This window comes from Oncorhynchus tshawytscha, linkage group LG15, assembly GCF_018296145.1.
Source record: "Oncorhynchus tshawytscha isolate Ot180627B linkage group LG15, Otsh_v2.0, whole genome shotgun sequence".
NCBI classification, from domain to species: Eukaryota; Metazoa; Chordata; class Actinopteri; order Salmoniformes; family Salmonidae; genus Oncorhynchus; species Oncorhynchus tshawytscha.
In genome coordinates, this window is record NC_056443.1 from 22,763,562 (window position 1) to 22,790,494 (window position 26,933).

The 26,933-nt window shown below is 40.5% G+C and overlaps 1 protein-coding gene across 9 annotated transcripts in view; it reads left to right on the forward strand.

Moving 5' to 3' along the window:
• LOC112214881 (multiple PDZ domain protein) overlaps nucleotides 1-26,933 on the forward strand; it is a 66,841-nt gene that overhangs the window by 19,295 nt on the left and 20,613 nt on the right. For 3 of the 9 annotated variants that reach the window (XM_042298324.1, XM_042298328.1, XM_042298327.1), the window contains exons 13-29: nucleotides 1,733-1,813; nucleotides 3,128-3,207; nucleotides 3,544-3,690; nucleotides 6,012-6,182; nucleotides 7,004-7,180; nucleotides 8,315-8,524; nucleotides 9,537-9,668; nucleotides 10,159-10,320; nucleotides 12,505-12,855; nucleotides 13,365-13,473; nucleotides 13,868-14,066; nucleotides 16,910-16,951; nucleotides 20,125-20,220; nucleotides 20,415-20,510; nucleotides 21,193-21,370; nucleotides 21,493-21,603; nucleotides 24,085-24,168. In XM_042298324.1, coding sequence (XP_042154258.1) covers nucleotides 1,733-1,813; nucleotides 3,128-3,207; nucleotides 3,544-3,690; nucleotides 6,012-6,182; nucleotides 7,004-7,180; nucleotides 8,315-8,524; nucleotides 9,537-9,668; nucleotides 10,159-10,320; nucleotides 12,505-12,855; nucleotides 13,365-13,473; nucleotides 13,868-14,066; nucleotides 16,910-16,951; nucleotides 20,125-20,220; nucleotides 20,415-20,510; nucleotides 21,193-21,370; nucleotides 21,493-21,603; nucleotides 24,085-24,168 — 2,426 coding nt within the window. The remainder of the gene's footprint in view (nucleotides 1-1,732; nucleotides 1,814-3,127; nucleotides 3,208-3,543; nucleotides 3,691-6,011; nucleotides 6,183-7,003; nucleotides 7,181-8,314; nucleotides 8,525-9,536; nucleotides 9,669-10,158; nucleotides 10,321-12,504; nucleotides 12,856-13,364; nucleotides 13,474-13,867; nucleotides 14,067-16,909; nucleotides 16,952-20,124; nucleotides 20,221-20,414; nucleotides 20,511-21,192; nucleotides 21,371-21,492; nucleotides 21,604-24,084; nucleotides 24,169-26,933) is intronic. The other 6 variants (XM_042298329.1, XM_042298331.1, XM_042298325.1 and 3 more) reach the window with 5 other exon arrangements.

The following is a 26,933-nucleotide window of genomic DNA, read 5'->3' on the forward strand; positions in this document are numbered from 1 at the left end:
ATTTCTGAGGCTTTTCTAACAAACAAAAAAGTGTAAAGACTTTATTACAGCATAGCACAAGTTAAAAACAGCAGCATTTGGGAAATTACTTTATTCCGACATGTTGTGGTTGCGTGAGGCTTGGAGCTCACGGAATCAGTAGGCTATTAACCAAACACTCAAACAGGGAACAGAAGCAGGATCTGTCTTATTTCTTATCGTTCTCAACATCAATATGCTGGTTAACTTTGCTATTATGCACATAGCAACATGGTCTAGGAAAGGGCGCCAATTCAACAGCGCACTGATGTTTCAGAACTGCGGACAGTGACCGCTGTCCAATGCCCGAGAAAGCGCATTTGTTATGAACTAATATTATTTGTATTAATATTGCGCCATTGTTCTTACATAATATAACCAAATACAATTTCAGTAGCACATGTCTTAGAGTGATGGACTGTGCCATCCCCACTGCCTCCGCAATGGGTTAGTCAACTCAGACAGGTGTGAATCAGACAGGTGTCTGGTGCACCATGAAAACATTTTTTTGCAACTGACTGCTCGATTAAAGAAATCTCGGTCGACCAAACAATCGACCAGTCGACTAAACGTCAGCTCTAGACTACCTGTATTTGTCCAATAACAAAAAAACATTCACAAAGTGCTTTAAATGTTTTCCGTGGCGTGCCCTAATGATCCTGACCATGGCAACTGCATCTTTGATTAACAGTCACAAATACCTCCTATAACAGTAGTCTATAGTCAAGCAAAACACATTTTTATTCCATATACATTTACGTTAGTCATTTAGCAGACACTCTTATCCAGAGTGACTTACAGGAGCTATTAGGGTTAAGTGCCTTGCTCAAGGGCACAGGAGATCGTACTCTGACATTATCCTTCATTCATACATGATTGAAATGGACCTATCCCCTAGACAAAATTCCCCCATATATACCTGATTTCTATGTCGTCCTAGTGCCGTATGCATCAAATGTCTCAGAGTGCTGATTTAGGATCAGTTTTGCCTTTTAGATGACAATGATTAAGGTTACATGGACAGGGAAGACCAGATCCTTGACCAATACACATATATTCTGAGAAGCTTCATACATACAACCCCTGATCACATCCCTGGTGACGCTGCAGGGCTGTGCCCACTTGACGACAGTACACATACCACAACAATGCCCTACTTGAATGGCTTCCATCTGTGTTAGGATGGGAAAGGGACTTCTACTTAAACCCTCTCACCACAACCACAGCTCCAGATTTAGAAGGCAGCGCCCTCCACCCTGCTTTGGAAACCCTGAACTCATTTAGCCTGTAATTGGGCCAGTGTCATAAGAACCGTAGGCGTAGGAAAATGCATTACAACACATACACACACGTGCATGCACACGGACACACACACACACACACACACACACACACGCACACACACACACACAGGCTTACGCAGACTCACACATACTGCCAATAATAACACAACCCGTAATGACATAGCCAGCATGTTCAAAGCTGGAACCAGGAGGAACTAAAGCAGACTTCTACACATGTTTCTGCGGTGTGTGTCTGTGAGTGTGTGTGTGTGTGTATGTGCTTATTAACCATACAAGACACAATGCACAACCCATAACATCATAGCCATCATGTTTCGGGCTGGGAGCAAGATGACTTAACCAAGAGCTCTACAAGTGTGTTGTGTGTGTAAGTGTGTATTAACTTGTTTGTATTGTGTACTCCGGTGCAGGTGAGAAACAGTACCAGGTATTGAGTGGGGAATCGGATGACTCCACTGTGAAGGATCAGTTAACTAAGAACACCAGAGACGGTAAGTCAATCCACCCCCCTGTTATCTGGGATCCTTTTAAGTACAGTGTTAGAGATAATGGATCGCAATCTGTTTTAAAATATGCTACTGTGGCGATGATTGGTTTTAGGCTACTGTCTATTTCAAGAGATTTTCAGTAGCCTTTTATTCGGATAGTCCATCTGTAGATGCTCTACAAACTATCAATGAATGTCTATAGATGTGTTTCCTATTGAAATTCAACAGAATGTTGTTGACATGTTTTTGATCTTCTGCTGATAGCTTGTTGAGCATCTACAGATGGACTATAGACTGTGCATGTAGAGCATAAGGGTATGTTGTTTTTATTGCATAAAAGGGCAGATGAACGATGCCTTTGAAGTGATTCTTAAAGTACTCTTTCAAGTAGTGTGTTTGGAGTTGTCTAACTGTAGCCTTCCGCTTGCTGTGAGTCATTTAGTCGGGAATCAGATGGGACGTAGCAGTGGCTGAATGTACTGTAATCAAATTTTATTAGTCACATGCGCCGAAAACAACAGGTGTAAACCTGACAGTGAAATGCTTACTTACAAGCCCCTAACCAACAATGCAGTTTAAAAAATACTGATAAGAATAAGAAATAAAAGTAACAAGTAATTAGAGAGCAGCGGTAAAATAACAATATCGAGACTATATACAGAGTCAATGTGCTGGTTCGTTGAGGTAATATGTACATGTAGGTAGAGTTATTAAAATGACAATGCAAAGATGATAACAACAGAGTAGCAGTGGTGTAAAAGAGGAGGGGGGGCAATGTAAATAGTCTGGGTTGCCAGAGAGAATAGTCTGGGTTGCCAGAGAGAACAATCTATGACTAGGGTGGCTGGAGTCATTAACCATTTTTAGGGCCTTCCTCTGACACCGCCTGCTATAGAGGTCCGGGATGGCAGGAAGCTTGGCCCCAGTGATGTACTGGGCCGTTCGCACTACCCTCTGTAGTGCCTTGTGGTCGGAGGCCGAGCAGTTGCCATACCAGGCAGTGATGCAACCAGTCAGGATGCTCTCGATGGTGCGGCTGTAGAACCTTTTGAGGATCTGAGGACCCATGCCAAATTTTTTCAGTCTCCTGAGGGGGAATAGGTTTTGTCGTGCCCTCTTCACGACTCTCATGGCGTGTGACTGTCTGTTGGTTTCATAGTTATGTTTTAATTAGGTTCGTATTATTTTTCTGTGTTTTAAGGAGCTAAGATAACAGTATGAGTCATTTCGTTGTAATCATGTGGGACACGGCAGTTGGCTGAATGTAAGTTAAGCTTCATATTCTATTTAAGTCCATATTATATTGCTGTTTTTAAGAAGCAAAGTTAACAGAGGATGAAGAGTTGGAGCTGATGAAGAAGTGGCAGGAGACGCTCGGCCCCAGCAACAAAGTAGTGGTTAGTAAACAGAAAAAACATTCACCCAAGCCCAGTTTGTCTCTACATAATGATACATACTGTAGTTCTATTTTTTCCTGTTTTATAGACATTATTTTGGCATTTTATGGATGGACATGCACTGTTTGCAGAATAAAAACACTGTTGTATTTGTCATCAATGGAAAATGTCAAAACATTGGTCAGAAAAAAACTCACTGACCATAATGCCACACTATGTAAATGTAATGCTGACTGTGAAAGGAAAATTTAACAAAAATGTGTGAAAGCGGGATTTTCTGAAAAAAAACAAGTTTTATTTTCATGCCAACTGAGTTGTATCCACCTGTTGTGCCAGATTGCCCAGGTGGAGAAGTTCAGTGAGAGCAGTGGTCTGGGCATCAGTCTGGAGGCCAACAACGGGCACCACTACATCCGCTCTGTCCTGCCCGAGGGGCCAGTGGGCCGCTGTGGGAAACTCATCAGTGGGGATGAACTGCTCGAAGTAAGGGACACCGCCAATAGCGTATTGAATCGGCAAAATGAATACACCCCTGGTGAACAACAGTTAGCCTGGAACTTACTTGCTGCTGTAACGATGTGCGCTGGGAGTCGGGAAGAAAGTTCAGGGAGTGCATAATTTAATAAACAAATGAATTAATCAAGAAACACAAACAATGCACAGTCAGGAAACTGAAACAGAAACAATGATGCCTGGGGAAGGAACCAACGGGAGTGACATACAGTTGAAGTTTACTTACAGCCAAATACATTTAAACTCAGTTTTTCACAATTCCTGACAATTAATCCTAGTAAAAATTCCCTGTCTTAGGTCAGTTAGGATCACCACTTTATTTTAAGAATGTGACATGTCAGAATAATAGTAGAGAGAATGATTTATTTCAGCTTTTATTTCTTTCATCGTATTCCCAGTGGGTCAGAAGTTTACATTCACTCAATTAGTATTTGGTAGCATTGCCTTTAAATTGTTTAACTTGGGTCAAATGTTTCGGGTAGCCTTCCACAAGCTTCCTGCAATAAGTTGGGTGAATTTTGGCTTATTCCCTCAGACAGAGCTGGTGTGACTAAGTCAGGTTTGTAGGCCTCCTTGCTCGCACACGCTTTTTCAGTTCTGCCCACAAATTATCTATAGGATTGTCGTGACGTTGTATTAGTTAATGTGATGACTGTTGTTCATCGATTGATTAAAAGTTTCCAATTGCGTGATTAACTGAATCAAGCAATTATTAACTCATTAACCTGGGGCACCATGGGAAAACTAGTTTTTATTGAGTTTCTATTTCCCAAATTAACTCAAAGAATATCAGAATATCGATTTTACAACAGCCGCTAATTAACCAGTTACCTCTTACAATCTCGTTCTGAATGTCGTATAGCCCGTGAATCTGCATGGACCCGGGTCTCACCAATGAGTTCGTACCACACCAATCTTAGTTGAATATTTATTTACTAAAAAGTTTAATGATGATAAAAGATACACATAGACAAAACACATTATAGGCTATTGATTAGAACTTAGTATAACGGGCCAACACACTATGGTGCGTGTTACCCAAAATGGGGATTTCAAAGAGGGAGAAAAAGAGAAAGTACACGAGAGAAATATACATTTGGGTGAATTTGTCAGCTATGCTTATTCTAACCCTAGCCTTGCCCCAAACTGCCGCTCTTATGGGTCAGAATATAATGATGTAATTACGTGGGGTAGACCTCCGAGGATTCTCTGCGTGGACCGTTCAAGGGACCATTCAGCTGCTCGATGACGCACTTCTCCTGCGCACCTCTCTGATCGTCCTTCCGTTGTCAGTGTCCTTTTGGCTTAGGAGTCTGTTCCCTCGCCCTCGCTCTGGAAGGGGTCTTCTGAGGACAGACAGCTCTGTAGCTCAGAGCTCACAGCGTTGGAATGAAACAGTGTAGATACCACGATTCGATGGGAGATGGAGGCTAGGTGGTTCGACTTGAATTCACCCGCTTAGACACAGCTACTCATCCGTAGCTTGGGTAGAAAAGGATTTATTTGTCTTCAAACTTGTGTTGCGTTCTGTGTTCGTTGACTTTTTAGACCTTGGCTGCAGCTTGGGTCACGTAGTCTTGTCTGTAAATTCTATACTCACAGGTTATATATCCTCGGGTCAGAAGTGGGCGTAACTGCCTTTAGGGCAATTCTCTGGGTGTACCAAGTTAACGAGGCAAGGTCTAGATTTTACTCAAATCCAATTTTAGACAACTAACTTAACATTTCATCTTTAGCAAAACATTCCCTTTGATTTGGACATTTTCCACACAACGTACAATATATACACATCAAACATATACTAGGAAAACTCTTCACATTACAATGTTTTCGTAATAACGTAATAATCTATTAACCTTTAATAACAAAACAAAAATGACATACATTTTCATATTCCATCTATCGTCATGACCACCATTGTGGCTGACCGAAACCATTGTTCCAAAGTCCCTTTATTTCATGTTTAATGTTCTGAGGCTGGTTCTCCATAGTAACAGGACAAAGGAATGTATATGTATCCTGAGATTTACCAGGGGCTTGAGGGGTCATAAAACCTCTATATCTTCAGACCCCTAGATCTCTCCTCCTCTGTTGGGGTTGATAGATAATCTGTAGGGTTATGGTCTCCTGTAACCTGACCTGGTCAGGACAGTCATGACAGGATTCAGGTCAGGGCTTTGTGAAGGCCACTCCAATACCTTGACTTGACTTTGTTGTCAAGGTATGAATCCCAGCCTGACTCAATATGAGTGTTGACCATTGGATGTATGCGTCCACCCCTCTCCATCCAGGTCAATGGAATATCCCTGATTGGTGAGACCCACAAGGAAGTGGTGAGGATTCTGAAGGAGCTTCCTGTCTGTGTCTACATGGCCTGCTGTAGGCCCGCCCCTCTCCTTCAGAGTGACAGGGATTCTGGCCAAACAGGGTTGGATGAATTTTCCACTGAACCTAAAATTAAGGTAATTTCCTTACACTTGATACACAAAACGTGTACAATATCCATTTATAGTATATGCTATTGACATCACCATTGGTACATATTTTTTAAACGGCCAATTTTTGAGTTACTATTATAGTCATTGCATTGCATAATATTGCTCCACATAATGCAATCTAACATGCATGGTTGGGGACAACTCTGTTTTCAACCATATAATTCAGTCATTTCAGCAAATTAATTGTTCAGGAAGTGATTAAAAACTGAATGAAAGCCAGAAAGCCCTTCATAAAATGGTGGCTGCTGGACATACAGTAGCTCACAGTAAACAATGTTTCCCACACCCCTTGATACTGAATGGCTAATATAATTGGGAATGAACATCATTAAGTCCTACTTGACTCATCCACCCTCATTATTTTAGCACAGTCTGTCCAATGCTCTGCCGGGGCTCCAGACTGCTAACAATAAAGGATTAAGATTTAGGATTAGGAAGGACTCTGACCGTTCATTAACACCAATCCATCTAAAGTAATACCTCAGATAATTTGACAATACATGGGATACAAGAGATAGTAGCCAGGGAGCTACACAAAGCTAACCTTCAAAGGAAACCTGCTTTCAGATGATTTTTGAGGGATATCTCCTCAGCTCTTCAGCTGCATCAGTTCAGGTAAAAGACACAACATACAGCACTTCTGCTGCCTAGCATCCAAAGATTCCCTTTGATGTGCTGCCAAAAAAACGTACTAAAATCAAACTAGCGGAGAACTAGGGGTCTATGGGCTCGGAGTGAGTCAGGAATGCGTGCGCAGGGATGATATCGAGGATATATCTCTGTAGATACAGGGAGACCTCAGCAGTTTCCTGGTTCCCGGAGGTTCCGAGGGGGCGGCAACAAGGGAAAATGTGACGGAGGAGACTCTGGGAGCTCCTTTGGCCATGTGGGAGATGGAAATACAGGACATCGAGCTGGAGAAGGGAGAGAGTGGACTGGGATTCAGCATCTTGGACTACCAGGTGGGAATTCTGAATGGGAATTCTGGGAATGATTGTCATGGGAATTATACTTGTTAGCAGGATTGGGGAGTAACAGATTACATGTAATCGGTTATATGTAAACGATTACACAAAAAACGAACTGTAATCCATTACGTTAACAGCAACAATATTGTAATCAGATTACAGATACTTTTGAAAAAAATTGATGATTACTTTTAAATTAAAAAAGGATGTTTGCGTAGAAATTCTTTGACACCTTTCTGTTTTCTCAATAAAATCCAAATCAGCATTGCAACAAGTTTGTTTGTTCAGCCTGAGCAAGTCTGACCACAAGTCAGAGACCACTATGATGATAATCCCATATTTCCAAGTCCTATTTTTAAAGATCAAGGGGTAATACATGATGAATTGTAATTGCCGGAAATCTGACCGACTTTGGTTTTTAATGTAAAGATATAGCCTAATCGTGTTGTTATCTGTAGTAAAAAAGGATGAGTTAGAAGAAGCCCACATAACCATCCCATAAAGTAAAATGTAACGTCCGTTTATGGCAAGCTATGTAAACTCTAAAATTGATTTTTCCTGCAATAGATGTCATTCAATTGGAAATATACATTTGTGTCTTCTTCTAATGGCTCTTAAGGGGAAAGTAATCTAAAAGTAACTGAAAGTAATACGATTACATTACTGAGTTTGGGTAATACCAAAGTTACGTTACTGATTACAATTTTGGACAGGTACCTAGTAATTGTAATGGATTACATTTAGAAAGTAATCTACCCAATCCCGCTTGCTAGTCAAGTGTGATTTTCCCAAATTATAGAATTTACTTATTTACTTATCATTCACTTCAATTTGTTGTTGTAGGTCGTTTCTATCTTCTTACTTTGGGAGGAAGTGGTCATGTGAGCTTTAGGACCTTTGCCATCTGGGAAATGAAGTTCAACAAATAGCATAATTGACTCATTACACTGTAATGCGCTGTATTTTTTAAACTAAATTGCTTACTCTTAGTTTCGAACACCTGATATACAGAACATTCAGAATAAACAAATCCTCCAACTGAAAGTACATAATAGATTTTAGTCCTTATTGTATAAGATTATCTGTCGAGTGCGTCCATTGACTTCACTGACACATATCTTGTAATAGGACCCAATGGATCCGGCCAAGACAGTGATCGTGATTCGCTCTCTGGTGCCAGAAGGAGTTGCCGAACGGGATGGCAGGCTTTTGCCAGGCGATCGGCTCATGTTCGTCAACAGCACCAATCTGGACAACGCCAGTCTGGAGGAAGCCGTCCAGGCACTGAAGGGGGCCAACATCGGCATGGTTCACATTGGGGTGGCCAAGCCACTGCCTGTAAGGGAACCCTATTGTGATTTTTGTCCTAAAGAAAGGCTGGTGTGTGTGTATTTGTGTGTGTGTGTGCAGGGAGGGGGTGGGGGTGCAATGTGTTCTGTGTGCCCGTGGGTGTGTGTGTTATATGTATGTGAGCGTTTGTGTGTGTGTTTTCTCTGGTGTGTGGCCACCCAATAATGAGGGCTCATCTTACAGATGGCTTGTATTATTCATGCTGATAAGGCAGTAGAGTTAGGCTGCATGCTGACTCAACTCCAATCTCCCTGACAACAGCACAAGGCAGCACAAACATCCCTGCCCTTTGTGTCATATTTTTTGGACTCCTATATAAATGCCTTGAGGAAGCTGTTAACAAAAGGGGTTGTTCACAAACACATTCACCACCTGAGGGATTTCTAGTCTTGTTTTCTGTGAAAATTGGCCGCATCCTTTCAGCTTTAAAGTTACATTTCTCTCTCTTGGGCTTGTCATTATGATGAGAACATACTGTAAGTTCTGGTTCTGGGATGTCAAGGTTATTGTCTTTGGGAATCCTCTGTGGAGTTATCAAGCTTTCCTGGAATGTATGGGGGGTTGTTGTATTGCTTCTCCAAATTGAGTTTGATCCTCCAATACCTTCTCCAATTTCTCCCTCTTTTCTTTATCTATCTCTCTCTCGCGCTCTCTCTCTCCGGGCATCGTATTAGACAAAATCAAGATCGAAAGGTCCTTTAAAGCAAAGCTGTGGCAACACCTTTGGAAATCGAATAACCATGTATAACTTTTTACCGAAATATTACCTTGTGATGTAGTCTGAGATTCAGCCCATGATTCCTAACTACAGACAAAACCATGGAGACCAAATCAAACCGTTAAAACACATGCTTTTTGCTACTAACAACCTCATTTATATTTTTTAACAACCCAACTACAATCATATTTGACTACAAATTTGAAACCTGTAGACAATGATTGGAATTTCCTCAGTATTATTTTCTGGGGATTTTTCCCATTTCCTGCCCTGTCTCCACAGCCATACAATGAAGAGGACAGTCCGTCGTCATCCTCTGGAATCAGTTTTTTTTTATCTTCAACACTGCTGGTTAAAGAAAGCGATGAGGAGGAGCCAGCGGAGGATCACCTTTTCCGGGCAGAGCCTGCATTGGTTAGTCGCCATTGTGGACAAGTACAAAATATGTATGCACAAAAAAGTACAAAGACGAAAAAGTACCAAAAAAATGTGCGCTCAGTCGCTCTGGATAAGAGTCTGAAATGTAAATGTAAATTAACCAATGAAATTGAGGGACAAGAAAAAAACGACCAATCAAAATTAAAGACACAAAATAACCATTGTAACTTTAAAATGCATCCTTTAAAATATTGTATCAAGTGCATTTAATTTAATGCAAAACTCAATAGTATCTAATCAAAATTTAGCCACAAAAAAAGAAGACAAACAATTTATGGAGTGTCACTTGACTAAACTCTCTGAGACACAATGGGAAACAACAACAATGTCCAATATCGGAGTTAGAATATCCTTTTGAAATAGCTCTCATGGCACTAACAAAGCTATCCTTGAATGGATATCTCATCCATGGCATAGAGAGATATATTCACCATCTAATTCACTACATTCACATTCTTTGGTGCAGATTGACTCCAATGAGGGAGACCTGACCGATGAGAGGGCATTGGAGCATCGCTTCTCTGGCAATGAGGATGACACCTTACAGGCATCCATGATCGCCCTGCACGGCAGCACCTGCAGCGCCGATATGGACTACCAGACTACCTTGCAGTCCTCTACACCCAAAGTAGGCCAACAAACGTGCACTGTGGTTAACTGAGTCAATTTTAAAGCCATTACAGTCAGCAATTTTAAGAAAGCTTGTTACAATGCAAAAACAGTATCTGTTCCCTGTCATTTGTTTGAATTTCATTGAAGCAAGCTGCTGCCCTTTTCACTAAGAAAACTCCTTGCGTAATCAAAATAAGTTGCTTATTTTATCATACGAGGTTGACAGAAGTGCTGTGCTATAATTGTTTGACTACTTCAAGCTGTCAGCTATATTGAAGTGATAAAATGTTTATGTAGTTTTTAGCCGCTTCTTTGTATGCATTTAGCTTGTTTTTGTCTCACATTTTGCATAAGCTTGTAGATCATTGTCACTCCCCAGAGTCCTACCTCCAGAGTCCTTATGTATGAATGGTTGATCGTTTTTTTTATTAGTATTTATCTATAGATACTGTACTTCATCTTATCAAGCTATTACCACCCTATTAGAATAATATGGCCCACTGTGTTCTTCAGTCCTGCTCTCAGTGTTTCTGCTTGTTGCAGTTATTCCACAGTTTCCTCTCCTAAGGATTTATTTTTCCCAGTTTTATTGTGCCGTCTCGGATGCTTAACCTGCCTGGGAACGGGGTTCCACTAGCATCAACAGCCAATGAAATTGCAGGGCGCCAAATACAAATCAACAGAAATCTCATAAATCAAATTTCTCAAACATACAAGTATTAGGCACCATTTTCTGGTTAATCCAGCCACAGTGTCTGATTTCAAAAATCCTTTACAGAGAAAGCTCCACAAACGATTATGTTAGGTCACCACCAAGTCACAGAAAAACCTAGCCATTTTTCCAGCCAAAGAGAGGAGTCACAAAAAGCACAAATATAGATAGAATTCATCACTAACCTTTGATGATTTTCATCAGATGACTCTCATAGAACTTCATGTTACACAATACATGTATGTTTTGTTCGGTAACGTTCATATTTATATCCAAAAATCAAAATTTACATTGGCGTGTTATGTTCAGTAGTTCCAAAACATGCAGTGATTTTGCAGAGAGCCACGTGAATTTACAGAAATACTCATTAATCATTCAAATACATGTGTTATACATGGAAATATATATAAACTTCTCCTTAATCCAACCACTGTGTCAGATTTATTAAAATCTTTATGGAAAAAGCATTCAACATTAGTCAGAAATAGCATTATAAATATTAATTTACCTTTGATGATCTTCATCAGAATACACTCCCAGGAATCCCAGTTCGACAATAAATGTTTGATTTGTTCCATAAAGTCCATAAGTTATGTCCAAATCGCTTCTTTTGTTAGGGCGTTTGGTAAACAAATCCAAACGCTCGTTCAGATCCAGCCGAACGTCAGATGAAAAGTTCAAAAAGTTATAGTACAGGTCGTAGAAACTTGTCAAACTAGGAATATAATCAATCTTTAGGATGTTTTTATCATAAATGTTCAATAATGTTCCAACTGGAGAATTTCATTGTCTGTAGAAAAGCAATGGAACTAGAGCTACCTCTCATGTGAATTGCGCATGACTGAGAACGAGGCTGCTGCCAGACCCCTTAGTCAAACAGCTCTCATCCGGCCCCCCTTCACAGTAGAAGCCTGAAACAACATTCTAAAGACGGTTGACATCTAGTGGAAGCCTTCGGAAGTGCAAAATTACCCATATCCCACTGTGTATTCGATAGGGGCTGAATTCAAAAACTACAAACCTCAGATTTCCCACTTCCTGTTTGGATTCTTTCTCAGGTTTTTGCCTGCCATATGAGTTCTGTTACACTCACAGACATCATTCAAACAGTTTTAGAAACTTCAGAGTGTTTTCTATCTAATACTAATATGCATATATTAGCATCTGGGACTGAGTAGGAGGCAGTTTACTCTGGGCACGCTATTCATCCAAAAGTGAAAATGCTGCCCCCTATCCCAAAGAAGTTAAGGAATCCCTGGAGATTCATTTCCATACAGTTCGGGTCTCATGAATTATATCTAGGGAGATAATACAGAGATATTTGGTGCATCGCGCACGATCATCTGTACTGTAATTATCGCTATTCCCCGTCAGCTGCTGATAGCTTTTCAATGGCTCATTAGGAGGAGTGCAGAACGGCGATCGAGGTAGAAACTAACGAGGTGTAACCTCCATTTCGACTCGTCATTTTTTTCTTCTTCTACATAGCGGAGTGCTCGCCTGGACTTGTTGACTGAGCATCCCTTGGTGACGTTGTTCGGCCTTGCGGACGACACTGAACCCTTCTCCCCGGAGGAGAAGCCCATCGTTTTCCCCCTGCCCAGGAGTATTGGAGGTCACGCCCTAATGGTTGACGATAACGCACTAACTAGCTCCAATCAGTACCTGGCGCATCACTTAACCCAAATGGAGCCATCGGATCTGTCAAACTCATACAGTCCGTACACTGACCCTGAGCCTGGTTTGAATGATTTGGGGGAGCCGGTGCAGTCTCTCCATTTTCAGGTGGAGTCCACCATGGCCGTTGAGGACATAGGGGAGATGGAAGGCTTAATGAAGGTAAACGAGCCTTGATCTGAAAAGCCGTGCCATCTTTCGTTTTGCCATCGAATGTCATTGAGTGTGCCTCGTAATCAAACAAGCATGAGTAAATCGGTCCTCGGCAATGCTCAGGAAATTGAAATGCAACAAGTTAAATTCAACCCATGTCAAAATGCACTGGACTGATCACAGGCCAATGTGAAATTGATTGGATTTTCGAGAATAATGATAACCCAACCAGTTTGAAACATTCTACTTTTTACTAGAATCACATTCCTAGGTATTACTTACTTTCCTAAGGTAACGGCATCACAGAAAATATTTAAAGATGAATCCCTTCCTTACTTTGTATGTTTGATTCCCTGGCCCTCACTAATCGTTTCCACCTAACCTCCCTGGTAGTTTAGATGACCTCAATTTCATTCTGTCAATATTATTCATTTTTAAATGCTGTACTTAGACTTCCTCCATAGAAATATTTTCGAATTTGTTTCATGAAAACTTTTTTTTGAATCGTTATTCTCAAGGGGGATGAGCCATCTGTAAAGCAGTCCAAAGAGGAAGGGGATGAGGTTATAATCACTGGGAGTCATTTTGAAAGGACAATCACTGTTGTCAAGGGCAACTCCAGTCTCGGTTTGTATTATTTCTTTGGCAATATGTTGTATATTGATGAGTAATTGTTGTATAGAGAACAGCCTTCACTTTATCGGTCTTTCCTCCTTACATACCATAATTGTATTTAAATTAGCAAAATTTCTGATTATGCTTTTATGTGCTTTATATCTGTCAGGGTTGTCGGATATTACTTATTAAATGTGTTGTATTTCAGTTCATTTGGAGTATTTGTATTTCATGAAAAAAAAGTAACTTACTTGGCTTATTGCGTTTAGCTCCAAGTGGAGCATTAGGGTCCTCAGGTATGAATCAGGCTTGAACACATTTGACACATAATTGTGGGTAAGCGTTTTTCCTATACTGTAGGTTCCAGGTCTTTGGGAATGTTGTGCATTTTTGTGCATCCTTACAGGAATGACAGTGAGCACAATCAAGGATGGCTTGGGGATGTACATCCGCAGCATCATCCACGGAGGTTCCATCAGCCGAGACGGCCGTCTGGGAGTGGGGGACCTAATCCTAGTCATCAACGGCGAGTCCATGGCCAACCTGACTAACACCCAGGCCCGCGCCATGCTCCGGAGACACTCCCTCATCGGGCCAGACTTGGGGTAAGGACCTGGGCTTGGGCAACATGTTCAGTGTTTTTATACCTTGTCCATGGAAACCTGTTTTATATGGTTTCACTATAGGCCTTCATTAAAATATCCACCTACTTCCAACACAAAGAGTGCAGATTTCACCTCAAATATATTCTCCCTAGAATCCCTACACATTGATACACACTCATTTTCTGTTACAATGTAAAGTCAGAGGATAATATTGTGGAGACCAAAACCCCAAACTTTATCCTCTCTACAAACATATAGTATCAGTCGAAAGTTTGGACACACCTACTCATTCAAGGGATTTTCTTTATTTGTACTATTTTCTACATTGTAGAATAATAGTGAAGACATCAAAACTATGAAATAACACATATGGAATCATATAGTAACCAAAAAAAGTGTTAAACAAATCAAAATATATTGTATATTTTAGATTCTTTAAAGTAGCCACCCTTTGCCTTGATGACAGCTCTGCACACTCTTGGCAGTCTCTCAACCAGCTTCATGAGAAAATCTTTTCCAACAGTCTTGAAGGAGTTCCCACATATGCTGAGCACTTGTTTGACTGCTTTTCCTTCACTCTGCAGTCCAACTCAATTGGGTTGAGGTCCGGTGATTGTGGAGGCAAGGTCATCTGATGCAGCACTCCATCACTGTCTTTGGTCAAATAGCACTTACACAGCCTGGTGGTGTATTTTGGATCATTGTCATTGTCCTGTTGAAAACAAATGATAGTACCACTAAGTGCAAACCAGATGGGATGGCGTATCACTGCAAAATACTGTGGTAGCCATGCTGGTTAAGTTTGCCTTGAATTCAAAATTAATCACTGACAGTGTCGCTAGCAAAGCACCATCACACCTCCTCCTCCATGCTTCACGGTGGGAACCTTACATGCAGAGATTATCCGTTCACCTACACTGCCTCTCACAAAGACACAGCAGTTGGAATCAAAAATCTCAAATTTGGACTCATCAGACGAAAGGACAAATTTCCTCTGGTTTAATGTCTATTGCTCGTATTTCTTGGCCCAAGCAGTCTCTTCTTCTTGTTGGTGTCCTTTAGTAGTGGTTTCTTTGCAGCAATTCCACCATGAAGGCCTGATTCATGCAGTTTCCTCTGAACAGTTGATTTTGAGATGGGTCTGTTACTCTGTGAAGCATTTATTTGGGCTGCAATCTGAGGTGCGGTTAACTCTAATGAACTTATCCTCTGCAGCAGATGTAACTCTGGCTATTCCTTTCCTGTGGCGATCCTTATGAGAGCCAGTTTCATCATTCAGTTTCATACCGCTTGATGGTTTTTACGACTGCATTTGAAGAAACTTCCAAATTTCTTGAAATTTTACGAATTGACTGACCTTCATGTCTTAAAGTAATGATGGACTGTCGTTTCTATTAGCTTATTTCAACTGTTCTTGCCATAATATGAACTTGTTATTTTTATTCAAATAGAGCTATCTTCTGTACACCACCCCTACCTTGTCACAACACAACTGATGGCTCAAGCGCAATGGCTCAAGCGCATTAAGAAGGAAAGAAATTCCACAAAATAACTTTTAACAATGCACACCTGTTAGTTGAAATGCATTCCAGGTGACTACCTCATGAAGCTGGTTGAGAGAATGCCAAGAGTGTGGAAAGCTGTCATCAAGGCAAAGGGTGGCTACATTGAAGAATGTCAAATATAAAATATATTTTGATTTGTTTAACAATTTTTTTGGTTACAACATGATTCCATATGTGTTATTTCATAGTTTTGATGTCTTCACTATTATTCTACAATGTAGAAAATAGTAAAAATAATGAAAAACCCTTGAATGACTAGGTGTGTCCAAACTTTTGACTGGTTCTGTACATAGACACACCACTATAGAGTCAGATAAATGTCACCTGACATCACACTAAATAAACGCATCTTGATCAAATATGGTCCTTTTACTTTTTGTTTTCTGAATGATTTGCTTGCTTTTCTATAGCTTATGTGTACAATTAGGATCAAGTGAAGCTTTGTAGTGTATGGCATTTGGGTAAATTGCTCCCAATGATCCCTTTAAGGCTATTTGTTCTGCATCTCTCGTAGAAACAGTTTTATTTCACCTTTTACATCTCCCATACAAAAACTGTTTTCCCAAACCATCCAAACACATTTAATTGAACTGATGCCTAATACACATACCTCACAAACCGGTGTGACTTTTCTGTCAGTGTGCCAGTGTTTTGTTACTTGGGCTTTGGGTTTTTTGTGGACCACAGGAAGAGTAGCTGCTGCTTCTGCAAAAGCTAATGGGGTTCCTAATAAACAAATAAATAAGCAAATATAATAAAGAAATAAATACATATTTACAACACCTGTTTATGAACCATGCAGTAAACATTATAATGTAGTAGAAATTGTGTTAAGGAGCTCACAGTTTTCTTTTAGCCAGGTCGATAGTGGGAAATGTCATTGTCATCCAGTGTTGTGAGTCATAGAGAGCACCTTAATATCCCTTAAAAGAGGTGCCATCCAAAGCATGATAGCATATAGGCTACCGTACATACATTTCTGATGAACACCACCAATTGAATACTGTAGGCTACATGAAGGTAGGATTTCCAGTCATATGGAAAAGCTTCCTACAGCGGTTGGACTCCTAGCACAAGACGCTCAATGGTGAAATTTGAACAACTCACTAAGGCCTTTTACATTCCTAAATTGTATTCTCTCCATGCATTCGAGGGATGCTACATTAAGTCTGGGGCACCATCATTTTCGGTATCTCAAGTCTTGCTTGATTAACGCTAAACATGTCAGTACATTCCAGTATGTTAGCCACGGTGCATAACTTCCTCTTCACCTTCTAGATCTGCTTGTGCCCCAGAGGAAGATCTGTGCCCCTTTTATGTGTGAGTACCGCTAACTCCCACGCCGACGGGTCTGCAACCAAAATCTACCACTTTGTTTCCTCTCTGTCCACATTTTCTCACTTCTGCACTCGAGTCTCATCACCTGTCCGTGGAAGGGAGTTTGATCCAGATCTAGACATTACAACACATACTGTAAATCAACCATACTGTATATCACCATAGTGTAAATCAACCATATGTGAGTACACTGTAAATCTACCAACCATAATGTAAACCAAAATCTACCACTTTGTAAATCAACCATACTGTATATCAACCATAGAGTCTCATCACCTGTCCGTAAGGGAGTTTGATCCAGATCCATTACTACTGTAAATCAACCATACTGTAAATCAACCATACTGTAAATCAACCATACTGTAAATCAACCATACAACAACCATACTGTAAATCAACCATACTGTAAATCAACCATACTGTAAATCAACCATAATATCAACCATACTGTAAATCAACCATACTGTATATCAACCATAATGTAAATCAACCATACTACTGTAAATCAACCATACTGTAAATCAACCATAGTGTAAATCAACCATACTGTAAATCAACCATACTGTATTCAACCATATCAACCATGTAAATCAACCATACTGTATATCAACCATACTGTAAATCAACCATACTGTAAATCAACCATGCTGTATATCAACCATACTGTAAATCAACCATACTGTATATCAAACATAGTTTAATCAACCATACTGTATATCAACCCTAGTTTAAATCAACCATACTGTATATCAACCATACTGTAAATCAACCATACTGTATATCAACCATAATGTAAATCAACCATACTGTAAATCAACCATACTGTAAATCAACCATACTGTAAATCAACCATACTGTAAATCAACCATACTGTATATCAACCATAAAATCAACCATACTGTAAATCAACCATACTGTAAATCAACCATACTGTATATCAACCATAGTGTAAATCAACCATACTGTAAATCAACCATGCTGTATATCAACCATAGTTTAAATCAAAATCCATAATGTAAATCAACCATACTGTAAACCATCAACATAACCATGCTGTAAATCAACCATACTGTATATAATGTAAATCAACCATAATATCAACCATAGTAAATCAACCATACTGTATATCAACCATAGTGTAAATCAACCATAGTGTATATCAACCATACTGTAAATCAACCATACTGTAAATCAACCATCAACCATACTGTAAATCAACCATACTGTATATCAACCATAATGTAAATCAACCATACTGTATATCAACCATAATGTAAATCAACCATACTGTATATCAACCATAGTGTAAATCAACCATACTGTAAATCAACCATACTGTAAATCAACCATACTGTATATCAACCATAGTGTAAATCAACCATACTGTATATCAACCATAATGTAAATCAACCATATGTATATCAACCATAGTGTAAATCAACCATACTGTATATCAACCATAATGTAAATCAACCATACTGTATATCAACCATACTGTAAATCAACCATAGTTTAAATCAACCATACTGTATATCAACCATACTGTATATCAACCATACTGTAAATCAACCATACTCTATATCAACCCTAGTTTAAATCAACCATACTGTATATCAACCATACTGTATATCAACCATACTCTATATCAACCCTAGTTTAAATCAACCATACTGTATATCAACCATACTGTATATCAACCCTACTGTATATCAACCCTAGTTTAAATCAACCATACTGTATATCAACCATAGTTTAAATCAACCATACTGTAAATCAACCATGCTGTATATCAACCATAGTTTAAATCAACCATATTGTATATCAACCATAGATTAAATCAACCATAGATTAAATCAACCATAGTGTAAATCCACCAAAGTTTAAATCAACCATACTATATATCAACCATAGATTAAATCAACCGTAGTGTATATCAACCGTAATGTAAGTCAACCATGCTGTATATCAACCATACTGTAAATCAACCATACTGTAAATCCACCAAAGTTTAAATCAACCATACACAAACCTTAATCTGAACTGTTTTTGAACAGATTTCTTAGCTAAATGCACTGTTACCTCTTACTCATTAATAATCAAATAATGTGGACATCTGTGGAGATTACAGTTCACTAGATAATCGTATAGGCTACATACAGCACATTGACCGCAGTCCCAACACACAGTCAATGTATCTGGAAAAGTCTCTCACTGGACTGCACCACTAACCATGGGTTTTTAACACTTCATCCTTAACACTTCATTGACATGCCTCTCGTTGACTACTGGGCAAGCAGGTCCATTTGTGTGGGGTGATAACGATTGATTTTTGCACTTTTTCGTCTGTGCTGTATCCACCCCATCACACACTAATTCACTTATTTCTTCCTTCGTCTGTTTTTGGAGGCATTTGAATTGCCGTTTGAATGAACCGGGATTCAAGTACCTCCGTGTCTGCATGTCCTAATGTTGAAGTATGAGTCATCCCATCATTGTTAGATCTGTCATCTTCACTCAAATGTGTGTGTGTGCTTTAGAATCAACTACGGATGATTAATTGCTTGAAACTGGGCTTACTAAAGTGGACATGCGCTTTTCTACTCCCTTTCCCTCGATTCTTAATAGTTTGAACGTCCTCTACTGTTCCAGTAAATTAAGATTTGCTGTTCCAATTGATGTTCCCTTCAAAACTCAATGACATTATTTTGGAAAGAATTCCCACACTCAATCCATTGACGGCTCACTACATTATTCATTGACGGCTCACCTTGGGCTCATGATAGGCAGAATGCATTGCCGGAGAAATTCACAGAGCTCATTCCTTCCCCTCCTGCAATCTTGGGCCTCAGAGGTAAATTGGACGGGGAGGAGAACAATGTAAATTGGTGAATAAATAAAAGGCTGCTTTGTATAAAGGCTCATTCTGACATATCGGGTTGCACATGAATGCAGGCACTTCCACTTTAATGCTTTGTTAAACGATCATATCATCCCTAATGATGAATTCTGACATGCTTGCACACAAGGTTGAACTCCCGTGTCATATGTTTATGGGCAGGTTATATATTTTGGGGGTATTCGCAGTGATGATGACAAATCTTTGTCAGGTTGTTGTTCGGAGGAGTGCTGATGCTCATTGGTGTGTGTGTTCTCAGCATTACCTATGTCCCTGTGGAGTATCTGGAGGAGTATAAGACTAGCCTGGAGCAGCCTAAAGATGACATCTGCTCTGATGCACCTCCGGCCCCAATGTAAGCTCAAACTTTATAAAACTTTATAGAAGCCATGCATTTATACAAAGTGTTTTCATAACAATGCCTTAAGTAAAAGGAGATGCTTTTGTTTTCCAGCATAGACCGGCTTTTACGACCTTATTTTGTTTAAGTCCAGACAAAACAAGTCGATGAACAAACCACCAGGTTTACAATTGTTTGTCTCTTTGCAGAAGAGGAATCCCAGAACTTCCTGAGCGGGAGGATGGAGAGGGAGAGGAGAGCGAGTTACAGACCGCCACCTTCAGTAACTGGAACCAGCCTATGAAGTGAGTAGGAAGTTGGACTTTGGCTTGGACCAGAACATAGAGTTGAACAAACAACATGCCCTTGGCACAAAGCCTGTTTTAGCATGGGCAGCGCCATTGAAGGCTTTCACTGTTCACTAAAGATGGGGGGTGTACCCTCTTTACAACTTTAATGTTAAGGAAACAAAGCTGATTGGGTAAATAAGTAATAAGCAGTGTTTGGACAGCAAGCATTAGTTATACCGCTTTGGAACTGAGCTAGCGCCTGCATATATATCTATAAGAGGAAATCAGCAAACACTGTAGCACTCCAGGAGTAGGGTTATTGATAGCTGAGGCTAACTCAATGAGCTACAACGTTTAGAATGTCACAGATAGAAATGTAGCCAATTTGCAGAACTGACACAGTTCCCTAATCTAAATGACTGAGAATCATATCCAGTCTACCCAATTTACCGACTCGCCACAATGCCCCAATCGTTTCCATTCTCAATTGTTGAACCTTCTGTACTGTTGTACTTCCCTGAATTTGTATTCAATAGGTGAGATTTTTACACAACCCATTTCCTCACTCAATGTCACTTCTTATTTTTACTTTGTATGCAAATAAATGAAATTATAACAACCCCAACCCTGTCCCAAGAAGTGGCACAATACAGTACCCTTTAAAAATATATTTTACAATGTGTGTTACCTCGCTCAGGGTGGAGCTCAAAAGAGAAGCGGGCAAGTCCCTTGGCATCAGCATTGTGGGGGGCAGAGGGATGGGCAGTCGCCTTAGCAACGGTGAGGTGATGCGGGGCATCTTCATCAAACACATCATGGCGGACAGCCCCGCCGGCCGCAATGGAACCCTGAAGACTGGAGACAGGATTGTTGAGGTACACCAATCAATATTATTTCACACTATAGAGATTAGCATGCATTTACTTTAACATGGCGAAATGGTAATTGCACAGTAATAACCTATGAATTACTTGTTTGTTTCTTTGGAATGTTTCAGGTGGACGGTGTGGACCTGAGTGATGCCAGTCACGAGCAGGCTGTGGAGGCCATCCGCAGGGCAGGAAACCCTGTAGTGTTCCTGGTCCAGAGTATCGTCCACAGGCCCAGGGTGAGCCCTCTAGCTCCTTGTGTTAGCCTGCTAACATGCTAGCTTACTGTGACAGCATTCTAGCCAAGTGGTCCTAGCTCCTTATGTTAGGATGCTAGCTTACTGTCATAGCATTCTAGTTAAGTGGTCCTAGCTCCCTGTGTTAGTATGCTAGCATGTTATCTTACTGTGATAGCATGCTAGCTAAGTGTTCCTAGCTCCCCGTGTTAGCATGCTGGCTGTGTGGTTAATGTCTTTCAACAACAATACTTAATTTCAAATCAAAATCAAATCAAATTGTATTTGTTACATACACATGGTTAGCAGATGTTAATGCGAGTGTAGCGAAATGCTTCTAGTTCCAACAGTGCAGTCATATCTAACGAGTAATCTAACAATTCCCCAACAACAACCTAATACACACAAATCTAAAGGGGTGAATGAGAATATGTACATGTAAGTATATGGATGAGCGATGCCTGAGCGGCATAGGCAAGATACAATAGATGGTATAAAATACAGTATATACAGTACATGTGATATGAGTAGTGTAAGATATGTAAACATTATTAAAGTGGCATTATTTAGAGTGGCATTGTATAAAGTGACTAGTGATCCATTTATTAAAGTGGCCAGTGATTGTGTCTCAATGTAGGCAGCAGCCTCTCTGAGTTAGTGATTGCTGTTAAGCAGTCTGATGGCCTTGAGATAGAAGCTGTTTTTCAGTCTCTTGGTCCCAGCTTTGATGCACCTGTACTGACCTTGCCTTCTGGATGATAGCGGTGTGAACAGGCAGTGGCTCGGGTGGTTGATGTCCTTGATGATCTTTTTGGCCTTCCGGTGACATTGGGTGCTGTAGGTGTCATGGAGGGCAGGTAGTTTGCCCCCGGTGATGCGTTGTGCAGACCGCACCACCCTCTGGAGAGCTTTGCGGTTGAGCCCGACAGGATGCACCACCCTCTGTGATACAGCCCGACAGGATGCTCTCGATTGTGCATCTGTAAAAGTTTGTCAGGGTTTTGAGTGAAATGCCAAATTTCTTCAGCCTCCTGAGGTTGAAGAGGCAACGTTGCGCCTTCTTCACCACACTGTCTGCGTGGGTTGACCATTTCAGTTTGTATGTGATGTGTACACCTAGGAACTTAAAACGTTCTACCTTTTCCACTGCTGTCCCTTCGATGTGGATAGCATGGTGCTCCCTCTGCTGTTTCCTGAAGTCCACAATCATCTCCTTTGTTTTGTTGATGGAGATTTCCTAATCTCTCACCATTAATTATCCCATTCTAAAAGCTACTTAACCATCCTGTATCCAACAAAAATTACAGTAGCTACAGTATCTATATCTGTGACATGGCTTCAAAAGCATGACTGGCTATTAGGGCGCTTTCACACCCGAGAGTGTGCTTTGTGAGAGGACGGATTTCAAGTGGGAGAAAGGCTTTTGCTTATATTCAATTAATTGACAGATTCCTTGTCAGGACCATTTAATTAAAAGTTCAACAGAAACTTAAAATGACAAAACATTAGACTGACTGTATTTTTGCTGCATAATCTTGATTGGTTTGAAAGCACCATTAGCATGACAAACTAATATCCTACTGGAATTGCTACAAGGTTTGCAATCGCCGACATACACTCAGTGGCCAGATTATTAGTACCGGGTCGGACCCATCTTTGCCTCCAGAACAGCCTGAATTATTCGGGGAATGGATTCTACATGGTGTAGTGTTCAAATGTTGCTCAATTAGTATCTAGGGACCTAACATGTGCCAGGAAAACCTTCCCCACACCATCACACCACCGCCACCAGCCTGTACCGTTCATACCAGGCAGGATGGGTCCATGGAATCATGCTGCTTACTCCAAATCCAGACTCTGACATCAGCATGACACAACAGGAACCGGGATTCATTGGAGCAGGCAATGTTTTTGCACTCCTCAATTGTCCAGTGTTTGATCGTATGCCCACTGGAGCCACTTCTTAGTTTTAGCTGATATGAGTGGAACCCGGTGTTGTTTGTCTGCTGCAATAGCCCATCCGTGATAAGGAAAGATGAGTTGTGCATTCCAAGATGCCGTTCTGCGCAGCACTGTTGTACTGCACTGTTATTTGCCTGTTTTTCTCTGTAAACCCGAGACACTGTCGTGCGTGAAAAGCCCAGGAGGCCGGACGTTTCTGAGATACTCGAACTGGCGCGCCTGTAACCTACGATCATACCACGCTCAAAGTCACTTAAATCACTCGTTTTGCCCATTATAACATTCAATCAAACAGTAACTGAATGCCTGTCTGTCTGCTTTATATAGCTAGCCACGGCCAATTGACTCACTGTCTGTAGGAGCAAACCATTTTCATGAATGTGGTGGTGTACCTAATAAATTGTGTATATTGTGTAATATTGACATACTACTCACAATCATCAATTTGCATGCATGGTTAAAGCTTTACAGACCTTTTCTGCAACCTTCCACTAACCAGTCCAGCATGCACCTCTTCCTCAGCCCAAGTCCCGCTATAGCCCCACTTCATCACCAGTCATAGAGTACAGCACCGCTTTAAAACGCTTGCCTCATCACATGTGCCAGGTAATCTCTCTCTCACTCTCTCCCTCTCTCTCTCACCTTCTCTCTCTCACCCTCTCTCTCCCTCTCTCTCGGTTTCTTTTTATATTTCTTCCTCTTTTTCTTTGCACATCAGTGGAGTCTATGTTGCTTTATCTCTCCATTCAGAAGTTTTCACAGACTCGCTTATAGACTACTGTATGTATGTGTGTGCAAAAAAAAGATACCCAATAAAAAATTGGAATCGGGTTGCATCCAGGGTAAATGTTATATGCTGCAAAGGTTAACTGCTATGGTCAGGTCTGTATTGCTCTTGCCCTTTTAAATGGTGTCGTTGGGGCCCACCTACAGATCGTAATGATGCTTCCTAGCAGTTTCCCCTTTTATAGCCTTCTACACTTCTCTGTCACTAGTGAATAATCCAAAAGCACCCTTGAGGATTCTTGGAAACATTTGTTGTTTGTCTTCTAAGAAAGAGCTCAACTTTGACTTTCTTTTAAAAAACTGGTCTCCTCAAGGACATTTATTACCAGTCACTTATTTTTGGAATCATTTGAAGAACTACAGAGGTGTTTTTACTATTGAGCCTAAATTTTCTTGCTGTTTCAACTTTTGAGCCTCCAAATTCCCTTCTTTCCATGAGAGCCTTTGATAAAAATGTTGTCAGTGCCCAATCTTACTTCATTTAGACTGATTGCTTTTTCCTCCTTTTGCTGCTCAAGGTCTGCTTTTGGGTGGTCAATCATACAGTGTATAATATACTCTCTCAGTGTAAAATAGTTTATTTTTGTCCCAGTTTCTCAGACCTAGATTAATTCTACTAATGAACTCAAAAGCATGCTCAGTGGAAAATCACCATTCCAGGAATAGATTGTGCCTGCCTGGGATACCAGCTCATAAAGTTTTGTGAACTGAGAAAGAATTAAGGAACAGGAAAAGCTAAAAGAACACAATAGCCAATATGTTCAGTACCCCAAACCACAAGGTTCACTGCCATGTTGCTGTTGTGGTTTCTGGCTGGCAGGCAGAATATATTAAGTCAGCTCCTGGTTGAGAGGTGGTCAGGCTTGGGTGGAATATCGATCACCGGCCTGCCTACCTCACTGGACGCATCATTTTAGTTTTCCCTATGTGTAACGTGTACAGTAACTACTCTGACAAAGGGTAATCAATACTCTAGTGTAGCCAAGCTTATACAATCACAACTCATGAAGAAAAAAAACACTGATATTTTGCTCAGGCTACTATTTTTTTGTTATATTCAAACAAATGTTTTTAATATACACTACCGGTTAAAAGTTTTAGAACACCTACTCATTCAAGGGTTTTTCTTAATTTTTTTTCTATTTTCTACATTGTAGAATAATAGTGAAGACATCAAAACTACGAAATAACACATATGGAATCATGTAGTAACCAAAAAAGTGTTAAACAAATACAAATATATTTTATATTTCAGATTCTTCAAATAGCCACCCTTTGCCTTGATGACAGCTTTGCACACTCTTGGCATTCTCTCAACCAGCTTCACCTGGAATGCTTTTCCAACAGTCTTGAAGGAGTTCCGACACATGCTGAGCACTTGTTGGCTGCTTTTCCTTCTGTCTGCGGTCCAACTCATCCCAAACCATCTCAGTTTGGTTGAGGTCAGGGGATTGTGGAGGCCAGGTCATCTGATGCAGCACTCCATCACTCTCCTTCTTGGTCAAATAGCCCTTACACGGCCCGGAGGTGTGTTGGGTCATTGTCCTGTTGAAAAACAAATGATAGTTCCACTAAGCCCAGACCAGATGGGAAGTCGTATCGCTGCTGAGTTCTGTGTTAGCAATTCTGATTAAGTGTGCCTTGAGTTCTAAATAAATCACAGACAGTGTCACCAGCAAAGCACCCCCACACCATAACACCTCCTCCTCCATGCTTTACGGTGGGAAATACACATGCAGAGATCATCCGTTCACCCACACCACGTCTCACAAGGACACGGCTGTTGGAACCAAAAATCTCAAATTTGGACTCCAGACCAAAGGACAAATTTCCACTGGTCTAATGTCCATTGCTCGTGTTTCCTGGCCCAAGCAAGTCTCTATTTCTTATTGGTTTTCTTTAGTAGTGGTTTCTTTGCAGCAATTCCACCATGCAGGCCTGATTCACACAGTCTCCTCTGAACAGTTGATGTTGAGATGTGTCTGTTACTTGAACTCTGTGAAGCATTTATTTGGGCTGCAATTTCTAAGGCTGGTAAATTTAATGAACTTATCCTCTGCCACAGAGGTAACTCTGGGTCTTCCATTCCTGTGGCGGTCCTCATGAGAGCTAGTTTCATCATAGCGTTTGATGGTTTTTGCGACTGCACATGGAGAAACATTCAAAGTTCTTGAAATTTTTCGTATTGACTGACCTTCATGTCTTAAAGTAATGATGGACTGTCGTTTCTCTTTGCTTATTTGAGCTGATCTTGCCATGAAATGGACTTAGTCTTTTACCAAATAGGGCTATCTTCTGTATAACACTCCTACCCTTGTCACAACACAGCTGATTGGCTCAAACGCATTAAGAAGGAAAGAAATTCCACAAATGAAATTTTAAGAAGGCACACCTTTTAATTCAAATGCATTCCAGGTGACTACCTCATGAAGCTGGTTAAGAGAATGCCAAGCGTGTGCAAAGCTGTCATCAAGGCAAAGGGTCGCTATTTGAAGAATCTAAAACAAATCAAAATATATTTAATATTTAATACTTGTTTTGGTCACTACATGATTCCATATGTGTTATTTCATAGTTTTAATGAC